This window comes from Prinia subflava (assembly GCF_021018805.1).
Source record: "Prinia subflava isolate CZ2003 ecotype Zambia chromosome W unlocalized genomic scaffold, Cam_Psub_1.2 scaffold_2cwr_NEW, whole genome shotgun sequence".
Lineage (NCBI taxonomy): Eukaryota > Metazoa > Chordata > Aves > Passeriformes > Cisticolidae > Prinia > Prinia subflava.
The window spans coordinates 2,448,979-2,473,666 of NW_026960607.1; the positions used below are offsets into that span (position 1 = coordinate 2,448,979).

General features: G+C 35.7%; 1 protein-coding gene across 1 annotated transcript in view; it reads right to left on the reverse strand.

The window, feature by feature from the left end:
- LOC134564952 (palladin-like) overlaps positions 1-24,688 on the reverse strand; it is a 285,708-nt gene that overhangs the window by 191,170 nt on the left and 69,850 nt on the right. Inside the window, exons 4-9 of the mRNA XM_063424265.1 lie at positions 9,498-9,676; positions 7,139-7,205; positions 6,455-6,560; positions 5,431-5,505; positions 2,615-2,756; positions 1,017-1,040 (exon numbers count right to left, since the gene is read on the reverse strand). Of these exons, the coding sequence (XP_063280335.1) occupies positions 1,017-1,040; positions 2,615-2,756; positions 5,431-5,505; positions 6,455-6,560; positions 7,139-7,205; positions 9,498-9,676 (593 nt within the window). The remainder of the gene's footprint in view (positions 1-1,016; positions 1,041-2,614; positions 2,757-5,430; positions 5,506-6,454; positions 6,561-7,138; positions 7,206-9,497; positions 9,677-24,688) is intronic.

Consider the following 24,688-nt stretch of genomic DNA (forward strand, 5'->3'; position numbering starts at 1 on the left):
TTCAGAGACACTCTTTGGAAATACTCAGATCCTAGATAGAATACTTTTCTGCTTTATTTCAGTGTCATAATTAAAACTGTCTCCAAATTCAAGAATATTCAAGCACAAGTGGCCACCTTCTTAAAGCAAAGTAAGACTGTATTGCTGTCTTCTCTTCTACATGTTTGACTTATAAACAGTAAAGAACATCATCATTCTTTTAGCATCCACTTACCATTCAAGAATCTCCCCCACTATATAATGATGCATAATGGGAAAATGAAGCATACAGCGAAAACCAGCATCTGGAAGAACACTTTTTACTTGTTGAAATCTAAGACTTTTATCTTGTGAATAGGCTAGAAAAATTCAGCCAGTGCCTCTTTTTTTTTTTTTTTTCTTTTCTTTTCTTTTTTCTTTTCTTTTCTTTTCTTTTCTTTTCTTTTCTTTTCTTTTCTTTTCTTTTCTTTTCTTTTCTTTTCTTTTCTTTTCTTTTCTTTTCTTTTCTTTTCTTTTCTTTTCTTTTCTTTTCTTTTCTTTTCTTTTCTTTTCTTTTCTTTTCTTTTCTTTTCTCTTTTCTTTTCTTTTCTTTTCTTTTCTTTTCTTTTCTTTTCTTTTCTTTTCTTTTCTTTTCTTTTCTTTTCTTTTTTTTTTTTTTTTTTTAGGATCAGGTTTTACTTGTGTTTAGGACACATCACATCTGCCGAGCTGGATTGGTAAAACTAGCACTTAGTGGTTGGGTGTTACGTAATTCTTATGAGCACCATTTGGGTCATGGAATTTTGTGGGACTTGTCCCTTTTCCCTCAGTAGCATGCAAACCATTTACTTTCCTTGCTGGTCTAAATGGAATTTACTGTTTAATAAAGGAATTGATGTAAAGGGCAGAGAACAGTATGGGAGGTGTGATAAAGCAGCATTGTCTTCAAGGGGGTTTCAATTTACCAATGTTCAGCAGAAACACATTTCCATTTATGGCTTCAGTACAAACTCAAAGAACTAGTGAACCAAGAGATTATTTTTTCATATGATTCTTACCAGGTTCAGTTGCAGATCGTGGCTCTGCATATCACATCATAAGGAGCGAAAACAAACAAGAAAAATTATATTAGAGATTACATTATTAAGTATCAGTGTACTGAATGAACATATTATACTGAAATAATGTAAATAAATAGACAATCTGTGCAGACATTACAAAATCAACAATATTTAAATTGTTTGTCAGTAACAACAGTTCAATTATTACTTCCAGCCATTAGCACTGAAATGGGAAGAGGAAAGGAGTCTGTCCAAAACTGAATCCTGACAGACTTATTTAACGATCTTTCTCCACCCTGTATTAAAAGCAGCCACTTCAGATTATTGCCTGAGCTGGTTTTGGCCGAGTGCAGCTGTGCCAGATGTGCTAGAATTTCAATATGAACTGGAGTCAAAGGCAGCCAAGTGGGATGCAACAAGTGGCATCACTAATGTGTTTTTCTTAATCCCTTTGGGAGCAGAGTGCAGGCCAAATTGGCTTTCACTTGGAGTGGTGTCCAGTACACCTGGAATTGACTGAGGTGAAGACAGCCAGGACCTCTTGTTGCTAGCCAGGCTAGAAACAAGGAGAGGAGTTAATTGCAATGTTAAACCCAATGCTAGGGTCCAGTGGGACCACATGTGAAGATTGTAATGGCAATACCTTTAAATTGTTGTAACCTGTGATTTGAGTTGCATGTTATAGGAATTACTATACCAGGAACAACATGAAACAGTTGAGGAGAAGCGCTCACAAGAAGCAGTGCAAGGGCAGAGATGACCTGGCCTGAGGTAGCTTTGGTGCTCAGTAAGTCCATGCAACACACCACCTCTCCTGTCCTGAGTATCATCGTAACAGATGGAGCCCAAAGACATGGACTAACTGAACTCAAAATAGGTTTTGTGAAATTTTACAGGGATGATGCATAGGCTAAGGGAATGATATCTGTGTATTAGACCAAAGGATGAGAAGTGGTGGTTCATGAGACTCTCTTGGCTAGTGTGGAACCTGAGCATGACATAAATGGTATGGAATAACAGGGTGGAAAATGTCCTGGTTTTAAGTGGGATAGAGTTGATTTTCTTCACAATAGCTGGTATTGGGCTGTGTTTAAGATCTGTGCTTAAAACAGTGTTGGTGATACAGAGTTTTTTTCAATAAAGGCCTTTTCTGCTACTTGTCTCTTGCTCATAGTGAGGAGGCTGGGGATGCACAAAGAAATGGGAAGGAACACAGCCAGGACAAGCAAACTGCACTGATCAGTGATATTCCATACCATATGACATCATGCTCAGCATATAGATCTTGGTGAAGAAGGAGAAAGGGGTAACATTCAGACTTAGGCCGTTCATCTTCCCAAGCAACTTACAGGTAATGGAACATTTCTTTCCTCAGAATGGCTAAACACCTGCCTGCCCATGGGAAAGGGGTGAAAAGATTCCTTGTTTTGCTTTGCTTCTGAGACTTTTTCATTCCCTATTAAACTGTATCTCAACCCATGAGTTTTCTCACTCTTACTTTTCCAATTCACTTCCCCAGCACACTGAGGGAGAGTGAATGAGGATCTGTGTGGTCCTCAACTGCTGGCTGAAGTTAAACCATGACATCACCTTACTTTTTTTGAGAATTCTGAAGTCTGGAGAATCTTGAATTTCAATGCCCTGTTGAAACCAGTTAACATGAATGGGAGGGGGTCCTCTGACCCTGCATTCCAATACCACGACTTGTCCTTCAGATGCTGTGGCATTTTGTAGCTCCTGAAATATAAACATCACAAAATTCACAGGAGCACTTTACATTCTTAAAAATAGTCTTTTCTTCCCTTTGTAATTCAACTTTATTTTATTGTGTCATTACATTTGTATATTGTGTCATTTTTGCAATAGACATTTTCTTTCATTCTGATTGAATTTAATACATCTATATAATTAAAAAGTATTGAATAGGTTATTTACAAATACATTCTTAAAAAGACCAAAAAAGGGAAAAGTGCAGAAGTATTTAATTCCTTAAATTAACACATGCAGATCACTGCTGTCTGAGCTTTCCATTTTTATTCTTCTTCCACAAACTGAAATGAAAATTCTGGAACTAACTACAAATTGATTGACTTAATCCTGAGAGAGTAGCTGAGCTGCTTTCAGGTCCAACTCTAGAAGGTGGAGCTGCTTTTCATCTGAGCCATATAAAACAAACCAAGCAAAATTAGATGACACCAATATGATTAGGATATATTAACTATTATATTAATTATTATATTAACTAGTGTATGGATAGCTTATGAGACAGTACTCTGGCTGTAATAAATTCTTGTACATGTGAAAAATTTCAGAAAAGTCTAGATCTTTAATGAAGAGATGCAGTGAGAGGGAAATACAATATTTTAAGTAACAGAACTGACAGGTGATAGCCACTCTTTTTACCTTTGTTATCTATTTTAAGATTATAAATCAAAGAGTCTTTTTTACTCTGCAGTGGCTGTCTCATTTCCTTTACAATTTATTGACAAAGTTTTAGACCTTAATGCAGCAAAGCACTTGAAGTTAGGGCTAAGCTCAGTTATTCCTAGTTTCTATTCATACATCTCTAGTTCTCTAGTTAATCAAATGCGTAAGAATTTTGTTACATGTAAACCTAAAAATCTTTGAGCTGTTCCCTGAACTTTGTAAGGAGAGAAATTTATGTCAGGAAGCTGGATTAAGTATATATTTTGTTCTTCATATCTCTTTTGTTTCTTCTGTAATTAGGTTTGGGTTTTTTTGTTTTGTTTTTTTTTTTTTTTTTTGGATATGTCCCAGATGTCTTGAGCAAGTTAATAATGAATTTCAGGGACAAGAGATATGAGCATTAGGCAGAAACAGCAGAGTTTTGATTGCTTTGGTAGTTTCTGGATGGGGAATCGACTTCTGTTTCCCACTCTTACTTGGAAATTGCCTGCTTCCCAACCTTGCAGTAACCACATTCTCTAACCTCTTGCACCTCCACTATTCACCCTCCTGTGACACCTGCAGTATGGGTGCAGAATTATGAGGGACAGAATCAGACCTTTCTTGACATGAGACAGGAATATGATGGAGCCAAGCTAGACAGCTGTAGAGAGCCAGGCTTACTCTTGCTTACTCTTATCTCTAGGCAAAACTATTTACTGTTCCATATTAATTTTTAATCAAATGTTTTCCTGAAGTAATAACCAGAAGTATTTCATTTTGGGTTCAACAAGTAGTGATTAAATAATAATTGTTACTATGGAAATAATTGTTTGAAGCACAATGAAATAATATTTTCAATGGAAGTTGTATTTTATAGATCAGGGAAGCATACCATCCTTTTTTTGCTGCTACCTAATTCCCAGTTCTTAAGTTTGATTTGGGATAAACATGAAGATAAATATTGACTTAAGTAATTACTTAAGGAATACCAAATAGAATTTTCTGAATAGAAATTTCTCTTCTAAAAAGTATGATCAGCAGGACTAGAGAAAGGACTGGCTATTGTACTCAGCAACGCTGAGGCTGCACCTTGAATCTCATGCTCAGTTTTGGCCCCCTCAGGAAAAACACTGAGGTGCTGGAGCATGTCCAAAGAAGAGCAACAAAGCTAGTAAAGGGTTTAGAGCACAAATCTCATGAGGAACAGCTCAGCAAGCTGGGGTTGTTCAGTTGTGAGAAACAGAGAGTTGGGGGGATGTTATTGCTCTCTACAACAACCTGAAAGGAATGTGTAATGAAGTGGGGGTTGGGGTCTTCTCACAAGTAACACGCAATTGGACAAGAGGAAATGGCATCAAGGTGTGACAGGGGAGCTTTAGATTGGATATTGGGAAAATTGTTTTCAGAGAAAGGGTTGCCAAGTACTGGCTGCCCAGGGAAGTGGTTGAGCCACCATCTGTGAAGGTATTTAAAAGCCATGTAGATGTGGCACTTATCAACATGGTTTAGCAGTTGGCTTGGTTGTGAAGGGTTAATGGTTGGGCTTGATGATCTTAAAGGTCTTTTCCAACTGTGCTAAACCAGCACAGCCATTGTGAAACCATTACACCAACCAAAGCGGTTCTATGATTTTTACCTTACAATTTTTTTCTAAATCAGAGTTTAAAAGCCTGTGTTATTTGCTCTTAGCAGTAGATAAATTATTGTGAATGAGGCTTTGTTAAGACTATTACATGTAACTGGTGTTTTCCTATATTTTACAAAGATTTATCATTGGAGAACAATCATGGGCATAAGACAAACTCATACAGAATATTCATTTAAATCCACTAGTAGAATGCATAGAACTTCATTGTTGCAGTGGAAAAGTATTTTCTTAGGAAGTAATTGATACTGAAAAGTTTGAATGTGATCAAATCTTCCTGCATTAGTATACATAATTTTGATATTTTCTCTTGGACTATAAGAGTATGATATAAAAACCATGAAAAATAAAACATACCTTTGTAAAAATAGGTGCAGAATAGATAGGTTTGGGTCCATCCAGATGGTGCAGATATGAAGTAGGACTTTGAACCTGCAAAGCAATGCAACAATGCTATAAAATGGAAAGAATACTAGTTTCGATGATACAGCCCTGCGCATATGCAAAAATGCAAACTCTCACATGTGCAGCCTTATTATGGTGTTCTCTTTCTACCACACTTCTTCAGAGACATCACTGTTTCACATCTGTTATATTTCTGAAATCTAAATGCAAGCTTTGAAGGCTTCTATACTTCCAATGAGAATTTTGTATCCAATTATCTTTGCTTAAAAGCATCTTGAGAATTTGACTCCTAGTAATAGATTCAAGCAAATCCTTTGCACCAAAGTATTTTTGCTTCTCCTGCTACTACATCCCTTCACTGATGCAGTGATAAATAAATCCAGGTACCTAAAAGCTTATCAAGGTCCGCCTAAGGAAGGGAAAAGATTTTCCCATGTAAAGGCTGACAGAGATTTTGTTTGTATTTTATCATTTACATGTAAACTCTAAGTCAGCCACAGTGGTAATAAAGACAGTACAAATGAACAAACAATGATTTTCTATATTTAACATCTAGATAGTAAAATTTATTTTTCTCTGAAAGGCCCAAAGAAATGACAGCAATATTAAATTTAATAACAAATTTAAAACTTCTGCTAAAAAATATTGCAGGCATTCATTTGTAGTACATTCTTTTGGGACTAGAACAAGTCACTATTAAGTGATAAACTGTAATTTTCATCATCACCAGATCTGTCTGCTGCTCAAATGCTGAGTTGATTTACACACTGTGTAAGAATCCATATGTATATTTTCTTTCATGTCCCATTCAGTGGACAATACTTAATTTTTTAAAATAATAATTCTTAATATAATAATGTAAGTTTATAGTTTAACAATATAATTCCTCAAAATGACAGAGTTTTTCAGGAGTTGCAAATCTTGGAAGAAAATCTGAAATACTTTTACTAATTTAAAAATTTGTGTCCAAAACTACCTGCTGACTGTGCACAGAGTTAGGTTGAATTACAGCTGTGGTCACTTCTGATTTTGGTGTAGAAGATCCTATTGTCAAGGAAACAGAAGTAGTTTTCTTTTGGGCCCTGAAAAATAAAAACCCAGGAAGCGCTTTATAGGATCTGAAATGAGAATGTGTTAGTTTTTAATATGTAAGCCACCTTGCACTTTCTACATACTTAAATATGTCATTATCAGCTGAAAAGATCAACATGAATGATGAAGATCCAGATGGATGAAGCTTGAGTAGAACACAACCTTTGGCTAATTTACACTTCCTCACACAATAAAAAGTACTGATTTGAGTTGAAACTAAAAGGCATTTTGTTTCTTTAATTGTAGTCCTCTACATATTTCTTTGGAGGCACTGGATTGGGTGACTACAAAGGAAAACTCGGTTAACTTGAACTTACTTGTGAATATGAAGAGTTGGTATCAACAAATATGTTGTCAGGATAAGGCCAGCCTTCTCTGACAGAACATGCAAATTAATACATTTTACAGTTATAATACTATGCATTTATATCACATGAGAGAAATAGAAAAGGCAATGCATACACAAGTGTACCCCAGATGCTTATTCAGATCGTAAAAGTAGCAAAGATTTTCCAGTATCCCTTATTAAGAACATTTACACAATATTGGTACTGCTTTACATACTTACTGTGGCATAGCTCCAGATTTTAATTTGAAAATTAAACTTTCAGTCTCTGAATCTGTAGAACTCGCACCTGGAAAAGAAAGCTTTTTCAGTAATTGCACATCTTTTTATCGGGTTTATTTAATGTTTAAATTCCAAAGAAAAAACTATGATACTTTTGCATTTCACTTCAAGAATTGAGAACTGTCTGTAACAGACTACAGCATTTTTTAATCTGATAAAGATTGTAACTATGTACTTTAAACAGTTACAGAAATCATAACCATGCCAATTTAATTGCACACTGCTTTCTCCAGACTCCTAGCTGTCTCCCTTCCTATTGAAACAAATATGGTTGAGACAGAAGAAAAAGAAAAGCTGAGTACTATTGCTCTATGGGAAATGTATAATTTTATTTACTTAAATTTTAAATTTGAAGCTTAAGCAAACATATGGCTTATACACAGATAACAAATCTTCAAACTTAAGTGAGAGCAACTCAGTATGCCAAGACATTTTCAGACTCGACTTGCTGCCCATGATATCCACATTTCAGACTATTTACATTAACCTACACATAACATTTATGTACTGCTATTTTTGGCCAGTGGAAGTCTTGATATAATCTATGTGTTTGGCAATACCCAGAGCTTACTTAAAGAAAAAAATATGGAAGCATTTATTCCCTTTGTCCTAATTTTTCCTAACAACAGATACTTCACACATTCATTCTAGACATTTATGCAGTCCATATTATTCCTAAAGGAATTTGTGCATATATATGGATAGCTGTATGTTTAATACAAACCATAAGCACTTCATAATCACTATGCATAATATAGCATAGACAGATTCTAATGAAACAATGCTGGGACTGAAATACCCAAGTACCCTACTGATTTACAAATTTATGCTATTTAAAAAAAACAAAGCAATAAGTAGCATGGAACAGATGAGAAGAGAGAAGCAAATGTCCAGTCATCAAAATGGGTCTACATGAAAGGATTTCTGAAGAACACAGAACAACCAGGTCTTGCATGGCTGGGCCTGCTGCACAAAAGAAAGTATGATGCATCAGTGTCATCAAGTCCATTGATGTACAAAGCAATGCTTGTGTGTCAATCTGCTTTCCTTAAAAATGACAGGGGAGGAGCCTAACGGCTTGTACGAGTCTCTTTCAAAGTAACGTTACAAAACTTCAAGATAGGACTTCCATACAGCAAGACTGGCAGATGTCAAAGAATGAATTGTTTTATTCACAGCATCTCTGTGCTTAGCTTTCATCTTTCACTGTTGCTTCTGTCCCTAAAACTTCACACAGCAATATGTATTTGTACTACACCTGAGTATTTCTGAAATTATGATAGTTCTGTAAAGAAAACTCTTACTAGAATCTGTAAGGTTCAGGAAAGTCTTGGGGATTTTGTTGTTATATCCCAATGGGGCATTAAAATGTTCTGAGAATAAAGGGCATAATGAAAGAAATCCTATAAAGACACATATGTCCCAATTTAGCTAATTAACAGCAAAAAGTTTTTTGTTTTGTTTTGTCAATCAAAAGCTATTTAATAATTTTGGTGTGTCATTATTCAGATTTCTTATGTGAATTTATTTTATGCTTTCACATGACCATTTAAACTAGTTTTAATGTGTTACAAAACTGGTAAAAGAATATATAGTACCTAATTTTTTGGGAGACGTATGAATTAAAATAAAAAAATCAGTATTCAGTTAAGATAATCTTGCCTGAAATACAGTTCTCTGCTAAAAAATTATAATTTACTCATGGTTATCATTAACTTTTCTCAGAGAAAATAATACTTGAGTCATGACTAATTTTGCAGTCAGGAAATATTTTGACAATAACGAGCAGTTGTTTCTGGACAAAACCACTATGACTGGCTTTAATCTGACTTAAAAATCAGTATACCAAAGATAATGGGTTATAGTACATTTACACATGACTAAAGAAGACTCATTTGGTGCAGCCACATAGAGGCAGGGAGAGCACAGGGAGGCAGCTCAAAACTGAGATGAGGATTACTGCTATCATGAAAATCATTATTGCTATCACTAGTCAAATCTTTAACAGAAGTACTGATTAAAAACTAATGATACTCCCAAGTTTTTGTTTGTTCCTCCTATTTCATTCTTTATCTCTTTTCTACCCTAAATAAATAGCAGTCTACTCAGTGATTCCTAATACATTTTTTGAAAGATCTGAATTAATATGATGTGATGTTCAAAATGTGTTGTGTTAAAGAAAAGCAGAGGAATACCATAAAAATACCACCATATTGAATGTAATGTTAAGATAAAGAACCAAAAGTAAACTTCAGCTTAGTTATCTTTTTATTTAGTATTTTATTATTTTATCTCTTACCTTCAATGAATATTTCAGCTGATGTGCTATCTGAACCAAAAGAATTTGAAGCCAGACAAGTATAGCGTCCAGATTCGTCTTCAAAGGCTTCTACTATAATTAGTGAATGAAGTCCTCCACTTTCAGAATGGATCTGAATGTCAGGGGAATTCTGGAGTTCTTTTCCTTCACAGAACCATCTGCAGCCCACACACATTTAAAAAGACAAAGAAAAAAGAATATAAAGGATTGGTTCAGGCTCATTGCACACAAGAAGACATTACACTCTGCTGCAAAAATCTAAATTGCTACTGAAATCGGCACATGGTATTTTGAAGTGTTTAACAAAGAAAGTATTTCACAAAAAAATAACTTGCTAGAATAAACTTTGTTTAAAAGGTAGGGAGACATTTCTGCATACTAAGAAAATTGTACACAACACACCTATATTTTAAAACTATTTCCTGTCCTGGTTCTGGTAAATGAGCTTTTCCTGCATAACTTGTGTATTGGTTTGTTTTGACCATAGTCTAATCCATTTCAATATAATTTATCACTCCCATCTATCTAAACCCCACTGATTCTGCACACAAAATATCTGAATTTGTAATCAGTGGCACAGGGTCTAGCTGGAGGCCTGTCACTAGTGGTGTCCCTCAAGTGTCTATATTTGGCCTAGTATTATTCATCAATGGCTTGGCTGGATGAGAAAGTGCCTCCTCAGCCAGTTCACTGATGACATAAAGCTGGGAGGGGTGGCTGATACTCCAGAGTGCTGTGCAGCCCTTCAGAGGGACCCTGGCAGGTTGGAGAGATGGACAGAGAGGAACCAGCTGAAATTCAACAAAGGCAAATGTGGGGTCCTGCACCTGGGGAGGAATAATCACAGGCACCAGTTCAGGCTGGAGGGTGAGCTGCTGGAAAGCAGCTTGAGAGGAAGGACATGGAGGTCCTGGTGGACACCAAGCTGTCCATGAGCCATGTGGCCAAGAGGCCAACAGTGTCCTGAGGTGCATTAGGAAGAGCATTCCAGCAGGGAAAGGAAAGTGATCCTGCACCTCTGCTCAGCTCTGGTGAGGCCTCACCTGGAGTGCTGTGTCCAGTTCTGGGCTCCTCAGGACAAGAGAGACATGGAGCTTCTGGAGCTCCTGTTGACAGGGCAATGAAGATAATTAAGGGACTGCAGCATCTCTCATATAAGAATAGGGGGATGAAGCCTTGAGAAGAGACAACTGAGACAGGATCTCATGAATGTATATAAGTATCTGAAGGGAGGGTATCAAAAGGATGGACCCAGGTTCTGCTCAGTGGTGTCAAGCAATAGGACAAGAGACAACAGGCAACTGATTCACATAACGTTCCACCAGAATATTAGGAAGAACTTCTTTACTGTGTGGGTGACTGAGCACCAGAAGAGATTGCACAGAGAAGGTGTGGAGTATCCCACGTTGGAGATACTCAAGAACTGTCTGGAAGCAATCCTGTGTTATGTGCTCTGCTTGAGCCAGGAGGCTGGGCCAGATGACCCACTGGGGTCCCTTCCAACCTGACCCATTCTGTGATTCTGGGATTTTTGTCCATCTTGTCCAGTTAACCTAACATAATCCCATGGCACAGGTTCCATATTGGTAAGCTTTAAATAGGTTTACTCTTGCTTTAGATCAAGAACATAAACTAGTTTCCTAGGCCTGGATTTTTATGTTTGTAAGTAATATATCTTCCACTACCAAAAAGGTATGCCCCCAAAAAAGTGCTGGATTTAGGTACAGACAAAACAGACACTTATCTAGGGTGACTTATAAGTAGGTAAAAGCACAGCATAATTTTGTTCACATCAGGTCAATCAAACATTTGCCAGTATAAGCTACTCTATGTTCTCAACCCACAATGCGGCCATGAAAGTACCTGTTCCTACCTTTTTTCTGTTTGATGCCCTCATATCAGGTAGTTCTATTACCCTAGGCTATGCCCTGATTTCTCTCTCTCTGGCAGCCCAGCAAGTATGAGAAGTAGTAGGTAGTTCTCGGTTTATAGTGTCTGCTGTGCATTTTTGCAGGGAGGGGAGGCAGATTGCAGTCATTAAAGGAAAATCACTCATGAGCAACCATTCTACTGTTCTCAAATTGTCCCTATATCCTGAAAACAAATTTTGCCAAGCCTTGACAGGGCTGTTATTCCCACTCTAGTCCTGCAAACCCATTTGGATCTTTACCTCTCTTTCTTCCCTTCTTCTCACCCCGTAACCCTAGTCTGTGTTTTTCTATGTCCTCTCTCTTCCCTCCTTTTCCTCTTCTTCCTCTGCCACCGCAAAATTAAAATCTTGCTCTAATAAGAATAAAGACAAAATGAGCAACTCTTGACAGCAAGCCTCAAAAGGGACCTTACCCCTCCAAATTTTAATTTTCTACTCTAGTATGTTTTTTTTAAATTAACAAATATAACCTCAGAAATTTATGGATAGTCAATGCAAAGTAAAAGATGACCGAATTTTAAAAAATAATTTTTATATACTTAAAATTTGCCACAAAAAATTGGTGTTTTTACTTTAATTTGTATGTGTTGATGAGAGAATTTTTGCAGTTACATCCCAGTAATACTTCAGAATTAATTTTTTTTCCCCTCTATCAGATGACTTCCAATTACCCCCAAAACCAAAATAACCCCAAGGAGTTACAGAACTCTCCCTACCTATTTAGGACAAGTATGCAAGACTACAGGATGACAGATACTATAAAGTAACAATCAGCAAGGTGTCTTTAAAATTGAACTGCCTCACTTATATTGTTCTTTTTAGCTACAAACTTCATGCAATTAACATAAATAAAAAATGTTTTAAAACATCTTTCTGAAAATATTACATTGTAAAACTTAAAATGTCATGCTTATTTCAAAGTGCAGAGTTAAGAAACCTACCAGGTTTACACATAACACAGTTCCCCTTAACAATATAATTGTGGGCAAGCTCTTTGTATTTATAAAAAATATATGTTTTATTCCTGAAGGCAAACCCCTCAGTTTGTAGTGGCATTAAAGCTATATGCAATTGTTTTCAGTAATTAAAATACAAACAAGTTCCTTTCCTGTCTTCTGTTGCCTATATAGTGCACATAGAAAGCATCATTTTTGGAAAGAACTAACAAACTTCCATTTGTTTACTCAGCAGACCCCTTTGGCCTATTTTTACAACTATTTGCCTTGGAGACAAATCTATTCTGTCAGCTCTACTGCCAAAATTAACATTTCTCTTCCCCCCTCTTCCCCTCCTTTTCTCTTGTTACAAGTTGTCCCTTCCACCAGTGTGAGGACCTCTGCTACTATTTCTGATTATTAGACCTTCAGAGTCCTAACCTCTGTGTAGCCTTTCCTAAGCTACATTTTAAACAATATGCACAAGAGAGAGTTTAATTCAATTTCTAGACAATCACAGACAAGAGCCTGTAATATGAGGCCCTACATAACCATTTGTTCTATTTTTCTTTCCTTTCCAGAAACATCCTGCAAAGGAAAATCTCTCCTTCAAGCCTAATTATTTTCTCAGACAGATCCCATTTTAGTTTCATGCAAGCTGTATGGCTTTCTATTGTTTCCTAAATTCCATGTTCACAAAATGTTTAAGAAATCATCATAAGCATAAGAACCTAAAATAAAAAAAAATCCATTTATATATTTTTGTCAGATAACATTCAATAAGTGAACTGTTTTCTTAGGAGGACAAGTTCTACATTGTCCCTTGGTTTGTACATACACATGGTCAGTCTCAAGTAGTGGGAGCTATTCCTCAGCACTAGCTGGGATTAAGACTTGTATCACATCAGTGTCATACTGAAAACGAGTCCTGACCTGCTACATCAGACACTGTCTGCCCCAGAGAAAAGCATATGAGTAAGCAATTCAATACCAAATTACCTCAGCTATCATTAAGGCAATGTCTGAAGCATGGGAAACACACCTGGTGTGGGACTCCGGAGTTTATTGCGGAAAGAAGAATTCACCTTGGCAAGAGCATAGGTATTTGAAATGACAAACACTGGAAGAGGCTTAGCTGTACTCTCTTTCCTTTTCTAATTGTATTTTTTTTCTGTGTACATGTTGATAAAAGAGGAGGATTACTTGTTATGAATTTCTTTTGGTGATTACATCAAAATTAGGTGAAAAAGAAAATACACAATTTAAATACTTATTCAGCAATAACTTGTCAGTTGCCAGTTCAGTTCAAGAGAGTTTGTGAATTCAGAAAAAGGACATCAAATAAAAATAAGTGAAACATTTTTTTCCCAAACACAGACTGAATTCTACTTTTTCATCTCTTATATATATATATTTATGCAGTCAGCCTCACTGCATTACAATCAGAATAATCATGGAAGAGAATTTTCTCCTCCTAAGGACTGAAAAAGATTCAAAGATAAATCTATGAAGCATTCCCTCTTTCTGCAGAGGGATCACTAAAGCATGCAACAAATCACTGTCAAAGGGAAACTGACCCAAAGAAACCAGGACTCATGGCTAGACACAGAAAAATAGCCACAAAGCAAGTCTTGCAAGAAAATTCCAGTTTTATGCTAACTAGGGCAGCATTAACTCATGTCCAGTCTATTCCAGCCTACTGATTCTCGTGGGGATAAGAGGATTACTTTCTAGCCGCAAGAAGGCAACAATACTTCTGGAGAGTTAAAACACCCCAAACCAAACCCAACCCAAAAGACAGTGAAAATAACATAGAGGAACAAACGCATGGCAAATGCTTTGAGAAAAAGAAAATTCTCTATATTGAGACCATTGTTTTAAAAAGACACCTCTTTCACAACTTCTGAACACCAAGTGTAAAAATATGAACTCATTTCTCTATCCCTGTGTTGCAGGTTCTCAGTATTGTATTAAGTATTTATGTAGAAACAACACAGGCAGCAACACCAACAAAAGAGCTGGCAGATATGTGTACATATCAGTCCACAGAATAAGACTCCCAGCTTGCACCGTGGGTGCATTCCTGCAGGCTATGCTACCTTTCATGTAAATTTGTAGAGAACTGTCCCCTTGAAAAAGAACAGAAACGACTGTAAGATGTCAGATAATGGCTGATCAATTTAAAAAAATAAAAGAACACACATTTTACATAACTGAAGTAAATTTTATTAGTCATTCTGTATCTTACCAAATTTCAAATTACACCGAATTTTTCTGTTCTTTCCTACTTTCTTCCACGTTCTCTTTCTACAATTTCTCTTCTTATGTGCATTTCTACTCTGACTTGCTTTTTCTTCAACCATGCTTAGTTTACATCTACATTGTATCTCCTGTATATTAAAATTATAGCAATTAAGTATTTAATGCAGACACTAGACTGGAAAGTCAACAGACAAGGAAGAGATACTTTGGTAGCAGGGGAACAATTATTATGTACTCATTTTTCATGCTCTAAACCCTCTTTGCTTTTCCACTGGCTACATTGCTGCAAAACCAGAACAGCAAACAAAAAAGGACAGTCAGATGCCAGGTGAGCAGCAGTTCATGCACACTGACATCAAGTAGCAAGCCACACAATATGCCTTTCTATTCACTTTTCTTTATGCCCTCACAATCCTCCATGCATGGAAATACAGAGGAACACGTGTGTCCAGGATTTTAATGACCCCAAACAAAATATAAACAGAGTTGAACAGTACACTGACTAAGTAAGCACAAGGGTCTTAAGAAAAACAGTTCAAGGCTCTCTCTAATGCATAATCCTGCTGGAACTTATGTTTTTTGAGAGTCACTGAGGAATAGAGAGGTTTTCCTCTCTGCACACTTAAAGTTAATTTAAAATGGCAGCTGAAGTGAAACTTTCAGATCTATAATAGGGAATTCTGACCACTACAGAAAGTGCAGAGAGGTAAGTTGTAAATTAAAAAGTAATTTTATCCTTAGTGGTGTTAAGTATGTCCAGCAAGAAAAGTCAAAATGAAATACTCTGACATTCCCATACTGGCAGAGTCAGCATTTCCATCACAACACAGTGTAACTCCCATTTTGTTTTTCTCCATTAAAACTAAGCAGTCCAACACTTCCAGACTATAAAACATTACTACCTAAAGAACTTAACCTGATTTTTTAAAGAAATCAGCTTTGTCATAAAAGATTTAGAGTACACTGCAGGAATCAAATGATTCAGATGCTTATAATTCTCTACACAATGCCCAATTTTTATGCAATAGATATTTCATTATTTGTATAGATAATTCATAAGAGAGTTACCAATAACAACACACATACTTTAAATATTTATATACTGTAATCCTAAAAAAAAAATAAAAAAAATCTGACTATAAATGCTGGTGTTTTGCCTGAACCTTCAGTTAAGCAATTAAGAAATATCACTATATATTTAAAACTATAGAAGCCAATTGTATAATAAAAAGTGTGCTACATTATAAGCAATGTACATTAATTCAACTTATTTAACTGGTTCTTCAGATGTTGCACAGTATTCTCCCAGCTCTCACAAATTTCAGTGAGGACTTCACATCCAGCTGAGTAAACTGCACAATGAGGTACTTGGAGACCAAAACTGTCCTCCTAAAGTGCCAAAGAAATGGCAAGTGAATACCAAAATCATTGTATTTTCAAGACAGGTATCAACATTTCAGTCTGCCATTTCCTACAGGTGAATTCTGCTTCTACTGAAGAGAAGCTTTGCATCATGTTTTGTGCAAGGATGCAAAGTGGAGGGGTACAGAAGTAATAGATGAGACCAGCTGAGCTATAGGCTGCAAAGCTTCCAAGAACAGTGAGCAATGGCCTCTGTCACTGATTGCAACCTGCAGTAACTCCAAAGATGAATTTTTTAGCTTATTCCTGCCATTAGGAAATTTTTTCCCTACATTCTTGTGTAGGTTTTCCAAGACTCTTTCAGTTCACCTTACCCGTGGAACAAGGACTCTACCTTGTTTCAGCTGGGGAAATAATCTGAAAGTTAGCTTGAGATTTTGATAGCTTCGTACAAGGTGCTCAGAGTTACAGCCTGTAGTTCATGACATTCTCTCTGGGTACTGCAATGTTCCACAGCCTTACCTAGGTGTGTATAACTAATTACAAAAGAAAGGCAGCATTGTCAGACTGGATTAAAAAGTAATTGTTCTGTCTTAAAATCACAGAATCAGCTTAGAAATTCTTTTTTTTTTTCAAGATTGTATCTTGTCCTTGACTTTGCAACTATTGGCTTCACTTGGTAGCTTTTAAGTATAGAAGCTTTAAAAAAATATTTTCAATGGAAGCTTTTAGTTACCTGAATGATAGAGGTAGTCACACAAGAAAAGACAAAATTGATGATACAAAGTATGAAAATTAAACACAACACTAAGCAAAGCAATGATTTCTAAATGTACAACTTTCCATATACCAAACCTTTTAAAGAACATTTCTTTTACTTTTTGGATGAGGTGCATTTTAAATTATTTGCTCAACAGTTACCACTTTATTTTGCATTTCTCTGGCAGTGGTATAACGCATGCTGCGGATTTCAACTGTGCTACTGCTAAACTATTCTCAGGCACAATAAGAATTTTTGATACAAAATGTATTTTTCTGAAGTTGCTGAATGTACTGAAATTCACTGCTACAAATTTGCAACTGAGGCAACTACCTCTTGTTTCCTCAGGTCCTACTGTTTTATCTCAGCTTCCTGTAATATTTTTAATGGAGCATCATAGTCCAAACTACTGTGAGCATTATAATATGAAATGTAATACAAATTGGTATTTTTTATTAATTACTTTTTAAAGGAATGCTTACAGCTATATTTAGATTCATACTTGCTTTTTAGGTATTTTTTGGGATTTTAAAAGTAGTTGCCTTGGTGTGAAAGAAGCACAAACAATAATTTAAATAAATAAACTGACTTTTTTTTACATTAATCATAATTTATGTACTATGAAAAATTAAAGAAAAAATAAGTTCATAAAGCAAACACATTCTAATTTAGTAATTTTATTGCTATAAATTTCATATCTCTCTGTTAATCTTGCAGTGCTATAAAAGAAATATGTATGCTGTGATGCAGTAATGAAATACCTGGAATTAATAAAGGGAAGTATACCTACTTATGCCTATAATGCAGAAGTTTAATGCTAATTTTTCTGTACATAACCAGAGATACTACATCATGTAGAAAAGCGGTACTTGCTGTATGACTCACATGCAATCCAAACTTACTGATTTCTCATTAATATACATTTCTGTAATAACAAGTTGTGTAGGAGGTTAATGTTCACTACTTTCTATTCCTTTCTTGCAGGAGAAACCTTTTATAACTTTTTATAAAACTGGATATGCTTACTATTTTTTTAGAACTCTGACTATAAGGAAGATACATAAATATTTAACATGAAAACAAAAAAAAGTATCTAGCAACTTTGTTGTTGATCTGGCTTCAAAGTCTCATAGGTACATTTATGCCATGCAGCAAAGAAAGCAGGGAAGTGACTCATTGTTGACTGCACTGTGGGGTTGGTGCAAATGATATTTCGCAAATGTATCAATGGTATCCAAATGAGATACCACATTTCAGGAAATCCTGTTTCATCATGTGGATCAAAGACATCTGTGCAGCTGTTTTTATTCAACAAGAACAGCAGGGAGATCATATATCTTTAACTGGCCAAAAAGCAGTCAATATTAAAGGAAAAATCTGTATGTTTACTTCTCTAATCAGAATGATCAAATATCTCTTAAAGAAGTTTCTTCTAAAACAATATTCTTTATGTTATAGTCAACCTTCAGAAATAATAGAATGCTGAAATGCATGAATAACTTATTTTCCATTTTTGAAGCCCAAAGCTTAAACCCTACCTCACATCCTATTTTGATCTATCTTTACCCTTTGCCACAAAAGATTTATCTTTTTTTCCATATCTTTGTCCATTAGCAAAACACAAAGAACTTATTATTCTTGACCTTAACTATATGTTTTCTGAAGACAAAAGCATTGTCCAGGTGTAGGTGTAACCTGCAGATTTCACATTTTCAGAAACCGTTCACAGAACTTTCTCTTCCCTCTTTGGCCGCAAGCCTGTGCTATAAAAGTATCACTTTGAGAAGCTGCAATTTAACTGGCAAATAGATGCAGATAGATAATTCAGTTTCTTCTATACTTTTGCAATCATCAGATCAAGAAAGAGTGAAAATTCTGTGCAATTCAAGGACCACTTATGTTCTTATGAACTGCAAACCACCTTTTTTACAAGATATGTTGATTATTTGCAACACGTAAGCCACTTACTAAAAAATAATTCATTTCATTGAGCAAATTCTATAACTAGTGAATTTGGACATATATATAAATTTAAAAGTTATGTGACCATGTTCATACATGTGAATAAAAAGCATGAATTAAAAATCCAGGAATAAATTATATGCAATTTAAGAACTGAAGTTTTCAACACTTCTATTTGTAAGACATTTTTGAGGGCTGTTGGACTCATTAGATAACTGCAGGCTAATTTAGTGAGAGTCTTTACAGCAGTCATTTTCTTCAGAATATTCAGAAAACTTATTGCATTACAAGTCATTAACAATATTTAATGTATCAATTTCCCTACATCATCTCCTCTTGGACAATTTATTCTCACTTCATTTTCTGGAGCACTGTTTTGTACCTGACATCTAAGTGTTTACAGAAGAATATTTTATATAATCTGTTTGACTAAACCTGAGTTCCTGTCACATGCGTGCATACTACCACCACTTACAACTCAGCCATACATTGGGGATAATTCTAAAAAGGGCTTTGGACATCTAGTGCAGTCTGGGCCAACATTGCTAGTCTCTTTGCAAGTGCCTAAGAAGTAACTCTGCTGTCTTCCAGGTTAGCTACACTAAAGAAGAATCAGAATCAGAATCAGAAGAATCAGAATAACCAAAAAGAAAACTGCTACTCTCCTGAAAATTCAGAATAGGCACTTTCTGGCACAGCTGAAGAGTCAAAAAAACCTCTTTGCTTCACTCCAATTACAATTCTGTATTTCAGTAATGAACATACTCAACAACTTGGATGTCTGCACTTGATGATATTTAATTTTTTTCAATCTCTCATTACATGTTGAAACTGAAATAAATTTCCTTCAGAAAAAAAGCCAATATTGTCTCACAACAAAATCCTTTCAACTTCAGGTTGCTAAATTCCCTTCACTGAAATTTGTTTTCCTTAGCTGTAAGACCCCAACATTAAATTATAAAAGTCTGTAAATATCAGGGGGAAAAAGATACTGCATTGGAAATACCTCAAATTTGCAATATCTCAACACTTTAATTATATCTATATATCTATATATCTCCATAATGTATAGTACAATATTTTTTTCAGTATTATTAAATACAAGATACGGCAAAATAATTGAATGGTTTCAAATTTCCACTTGTTCTTGGTCCCAAATGATGCCATTTACCTTTGGAAAATGGTTGTTTGCTTCATAAATACAGTAGTAAAAGTATCTTTTACCTCTCTGGGTTTCATTGGTTTCAGGCAAAAAAAAAACCCCAAAAAACCAAACCAAAAAACCACAAAAAATCACAAACTAAGACCTGCAGATTCTAAGGAATTATAGTCTGGTCTACAATTTCCAAAATTAATTAAAATGCATTGAAAAGGAAAATGCTTTGGTCTTGTGACATATCTACCAATGCAATTGTCTATTATGACTCAGTAAAAACAGAAAAGCAAACAAATAGAAGCAAGATACAGAAGAAAAATGCTCCCATAGTAGTTTTGTGATACATTTACCTGCATTTCAGAAGACTTAACACTTAAGTCAGTAGGTGATATGAGCAGGAAGTGACAGAGAGAATTAAGTGGAGTAAAAGATCAACTTACAGTCATTTATAATCTGAACATTTCATGGAACTTTCTCATTTTATATTTTTAGGTTTCATATTTCACGGCAAGATTTTTTTTTCTCTTGAAATATCTTCTACATTTTGATCTCCACTGCAACGGCTTGCCTCCAATGCCAATAAACCTGGAAGCTGTTTCCATGTGTCAGAGCACAAAGAACAGTTTATAAATGTGATGAATGAGCAAGTACAGTCATAAAAAGTTTGATAATAGCTGGCTCTGCAGTTCTGTGCTTAATATAACTGTAGATGCTTTCATTAACTTTTTAACATAATTCAAGTTTAAATGGTTACCAGATAGAGCCATTTATTTACCACCCTTTGAGAGTTTTATACTTTCAGAGGATTGTCACAGAACTATGAAACGTTATACAGAAGAACTCAGGACTGAATAGAAGAAAAACCCCAGCACGTGAAACATGCAATTTTTGCATTCAACTAACTACTACACAGGAGCTCCTATAGTTTTAGGGCATGAAAAGCCAGACACTGAGCAATAATTTCTTTCATTCTGACAGGTAATTAAATTGACTGGTTTTGTACAACTTCCTTCTGGGGCCTGGAACATCTTACCCTGAAGTCAAAGTGTGGTAGACATTATCTGCATTTCAGATTGCTCCACTAATTCATTTGTCAGTAAGTCAAGCAGACCCTTTCTCCTTGTGTCTGTAGTTGTGCCAGCAAAAAAATTGATTTATCTGCTGTTTTGTTTCATGCAATGCTTATCATCTCTTCCCCCAAAAATCAGAATGTTAAATTTCCAAAGCAGAGATGCTGCTCTGCATTTTTCACCCTGTAGCTAAAGGATTTTGCTATACATGGAAATACATAGATACAAATTTTCTCTCCAAGATGGACTTGAAAGTTAATCCATGAAATTCTGCCTGGTTTATGTTCCATGAAGCATCTTCAAATATTTGTTTAAACAAAATTACAGAAAGATGTCTCAAACATATAAAAAGTAGTCCTCAAATGCATCCAGTCTTGTACTGAGAGTACAGCAGTGGTGCATAAAGCATATGAGAACAGAGCTAAAGTTTAATGTTTCAGAGAAAACAAACATATGGTATGGAGACAACATTCCTGATTCCATTCAGATTGTTCTCGGTTTCAGAGCATGCTGGAAGAGTCCACTAGGGCAGCATACTAGGCCTCCCTCATTTTATTCCACCATTTTCTCCCCCAAACATTTTTCCCATTCTTCTAGGTTGGCCATACCCTCATGTGTATTTTCAGTAAGAACATTCACCGTAATTTTCCAGTGTCTAGCATATGGCACATCTTATTGAATATAAGCATTGGACTACCTGTTAACAACAGTCTAGACAGAATTTAATTGCACAATGAATGTTCTTGTGTCTGCAGGAGCTAAATAAAAACGTTTCTCTAAAGAAGATCCCAATGAATAGATCTTTAAGCACTGAAATAGTAATTGGACATGAAATAATTAGATATGTCTTACTATTGAGAAACTGACGTTAAGCACTTTGTCTACTGTCTCCCAAGAAAAGTAAGAGCCATCTCAAAACTCAATTTCCACTGTCTTAATTCGAAGGCCACCTTCTATGTGCTGACCATGTCTCTAAAATAAGAGCAGATTCTGACCTTGCATTACCAGATGTACTACTAGCCATAAAATTACTCAATCTTTTTGGAAGCTAGCAGATTGGCATGAAGAGATGGATGTAAGTTATTATACAGCCCTGCATGTCAATGAAATACTGGAATTTCATTCTTACGAGTCTGTTTGCCAGTTGCAGAAGGATTTTATGTGGGCACCTTCCATGAAGTCTGAAAGCAGTCAAGTACCTAAGCTCAGTAAACAGCTGTAACTTTGTTCACTTAGATTGAAGGTACCATCACTTGTCTTATGTAGAGCTATGCTTAAATGAAGTTACCACTTCTGGTATTTGATAGGAAATTAAGAAGATCATGGAAGGGAAGGAAAAGAAAAAAATTAAAAGCAGTGAAGATGGTTACAGTAGGTTAAAAAAAGAAAAAACCATTTAATAATCCCGTGTGAAATGCTGAACATTTTTCAGACACAAAGAACTGTTGAGGCTTGTAGGATTAACATGATTCCTTGTCTAGCTGAAATAGAATGCATAGTGCCTATAACTGAAATGCCGCTCTTAGCTATTGCTTATACTCCTTCGGCCAGAAACGGATTTTCAAAGAGCATGCTGTCATTATTTTGCCTTCATGGGGAAGGGTACCTATTACAGAATTGCCAGGCATAATCTTCCAGTGAAATAACATTTTGAACTTTGAGGGAAGGATTGTAAAGAGTTAGAAGTAAGAAAAAAGATGTAAAGTTATAAGGATGAAAATGCATTTATGCAATTTGAATGCTACACATAAGGTAGATTGCATTTAATATGATTGTGGTGAGTTAGTTAGGGGAAGAAGATGAAAACTGTTTGAGACTAACCACTCTAGTCCACAGAGAATAAACCAACGATATTAAATTATGAAACCTTAATAACTTGCAAATCAACAATAACTAAAAGGAAACCTCCATTCAGGATGTACATTCTTGTTTATACTGAACACATGGAAGTGGTAACCATCGAATTTGTTGTTTAACCTTAAAAACTGGCAAACATCTTTGGATGTTTGGAAAGGTAGAAAGCTATTACAACAATTGTAACATATATTGCCATCACTGTGCTTTTTATAGCCATAACTAAATGATGCCTCTAGAAGACAGTTATCTACATGATAGTAGCTGAATACATAAACTTTTAATTGGCACCTGCAAAATTAGCTAAACTACATCAAATAAAATGCAAAATGTAACCCTACACAGCCAATACAAAAGACCATATTTTCTTGTGTATTTGTAGAAAAACTGTACTGTTTTATACACAGTACAATTAAGATTGTGTAGACTAAAAGCAAATCCAGTTGATTCTATGTATTTATATGCATTAACTCACTAAAACTGAACACTGACACAACACATCATATCACAGGCAGGAATGTCAAGGCACTGTAGTATACATTTTGACCTCTGATTAATTCTCATAGCAGTTATTCATTTTTATATGGGTACTATGCCTACTATCATCTTTTTTCTTACTTTTTAATTATTTCTAAGCTAGAGACAGTCAGTGTAAGTTTGTTGAGCAGAAGCTAAAATATTTGATTCATTTGGGTCAGGTCAGCAACTCAGAAACTGGCACCAAAGCAAGGAAGCTGTCAGCAGTTTTGTGAGTGCCTTGCATTAAGTATGACAGCAGTCAAACTTAGTAAGACTCAGCCTGCAGATAGTGGCATCACTGCAGAGTGCCAAAGGATGTAGAGAAGAAGCACCTCAGTCCTGCTCTGACCACAGTTTTCAATACTGGCAACAGGTCTTGGAAGGCTGGGATGTCAATGGAGGAAATTGTCATCATCAAAGAACTCAAGATTAGAATGCCCTATACTCACAGACATTTGCAACACTTGTGTTTATATCATGTATTTACAGATAGAAAAGCCACCATTTTAACAAGTTTTTATGCCTACTGGTCTGTAGGAAACTAGAACCTTTCTGAATTAATCTCCAACATTAACTAGCAAAACAATACTGATAATACCTGTTCTGATTCATAATTTAATATTATCAAATATCATTTTCACAGTTGCTCATAGAAAAAAAAGGCTTGATCTCTACATAATAGCCCTCATATTTACAGGTAACAGTACTTTTCTGTAGCATGCTGTTTTCTTATATCCTACCTCAGAGGCAAATAGAATCATAGATATAGCAAAACGTTACCCATTAAAAGAGGTAAAATAAGATTTAAGACTTTGGGATAACATCTGTGGTGTCCTAGGACAGATTTAGAGTGTGCTGTATAAAAAGGTCTAGTTGAAACAGCAGATAATAGGAAGGAAAGGGTGGGGAAGGAATTTCTGTCTTTGGAGCCTCAGTCTCCCAAAACTTATGACACTTTTTCCTCAGCATCCTTTACATAGAATTCCTTTACTGAAATTATATTCCACAGGCAAAATCTGATTGATATGCTCAGTTTATACAGTGAGATATCTGTCATTAGGGTTAAGTGCTACAGTACTGTACATTTCACAGCACATAAGCAATCTTCCTTAAAGGAGGATTGCACTCCCTCCCTAAGCCAGGTCTGAGGACAAGCCATCACCTTTTCTAAATAATAATGACTAACTTATGCTATCTGTTCAGGTATCAGTTGACTGCCTTTACACCCCTCACTAGCTGCATGACAGCCCAGCTCTCACTTCAGTCTTTAGTTTCAGCTTTATCAGGCAAGCTCAAATCCATGTTTGATAGTTGTCAATATGGTATGATCCTAGATCATGCATGTACCCATGCTTTCTGC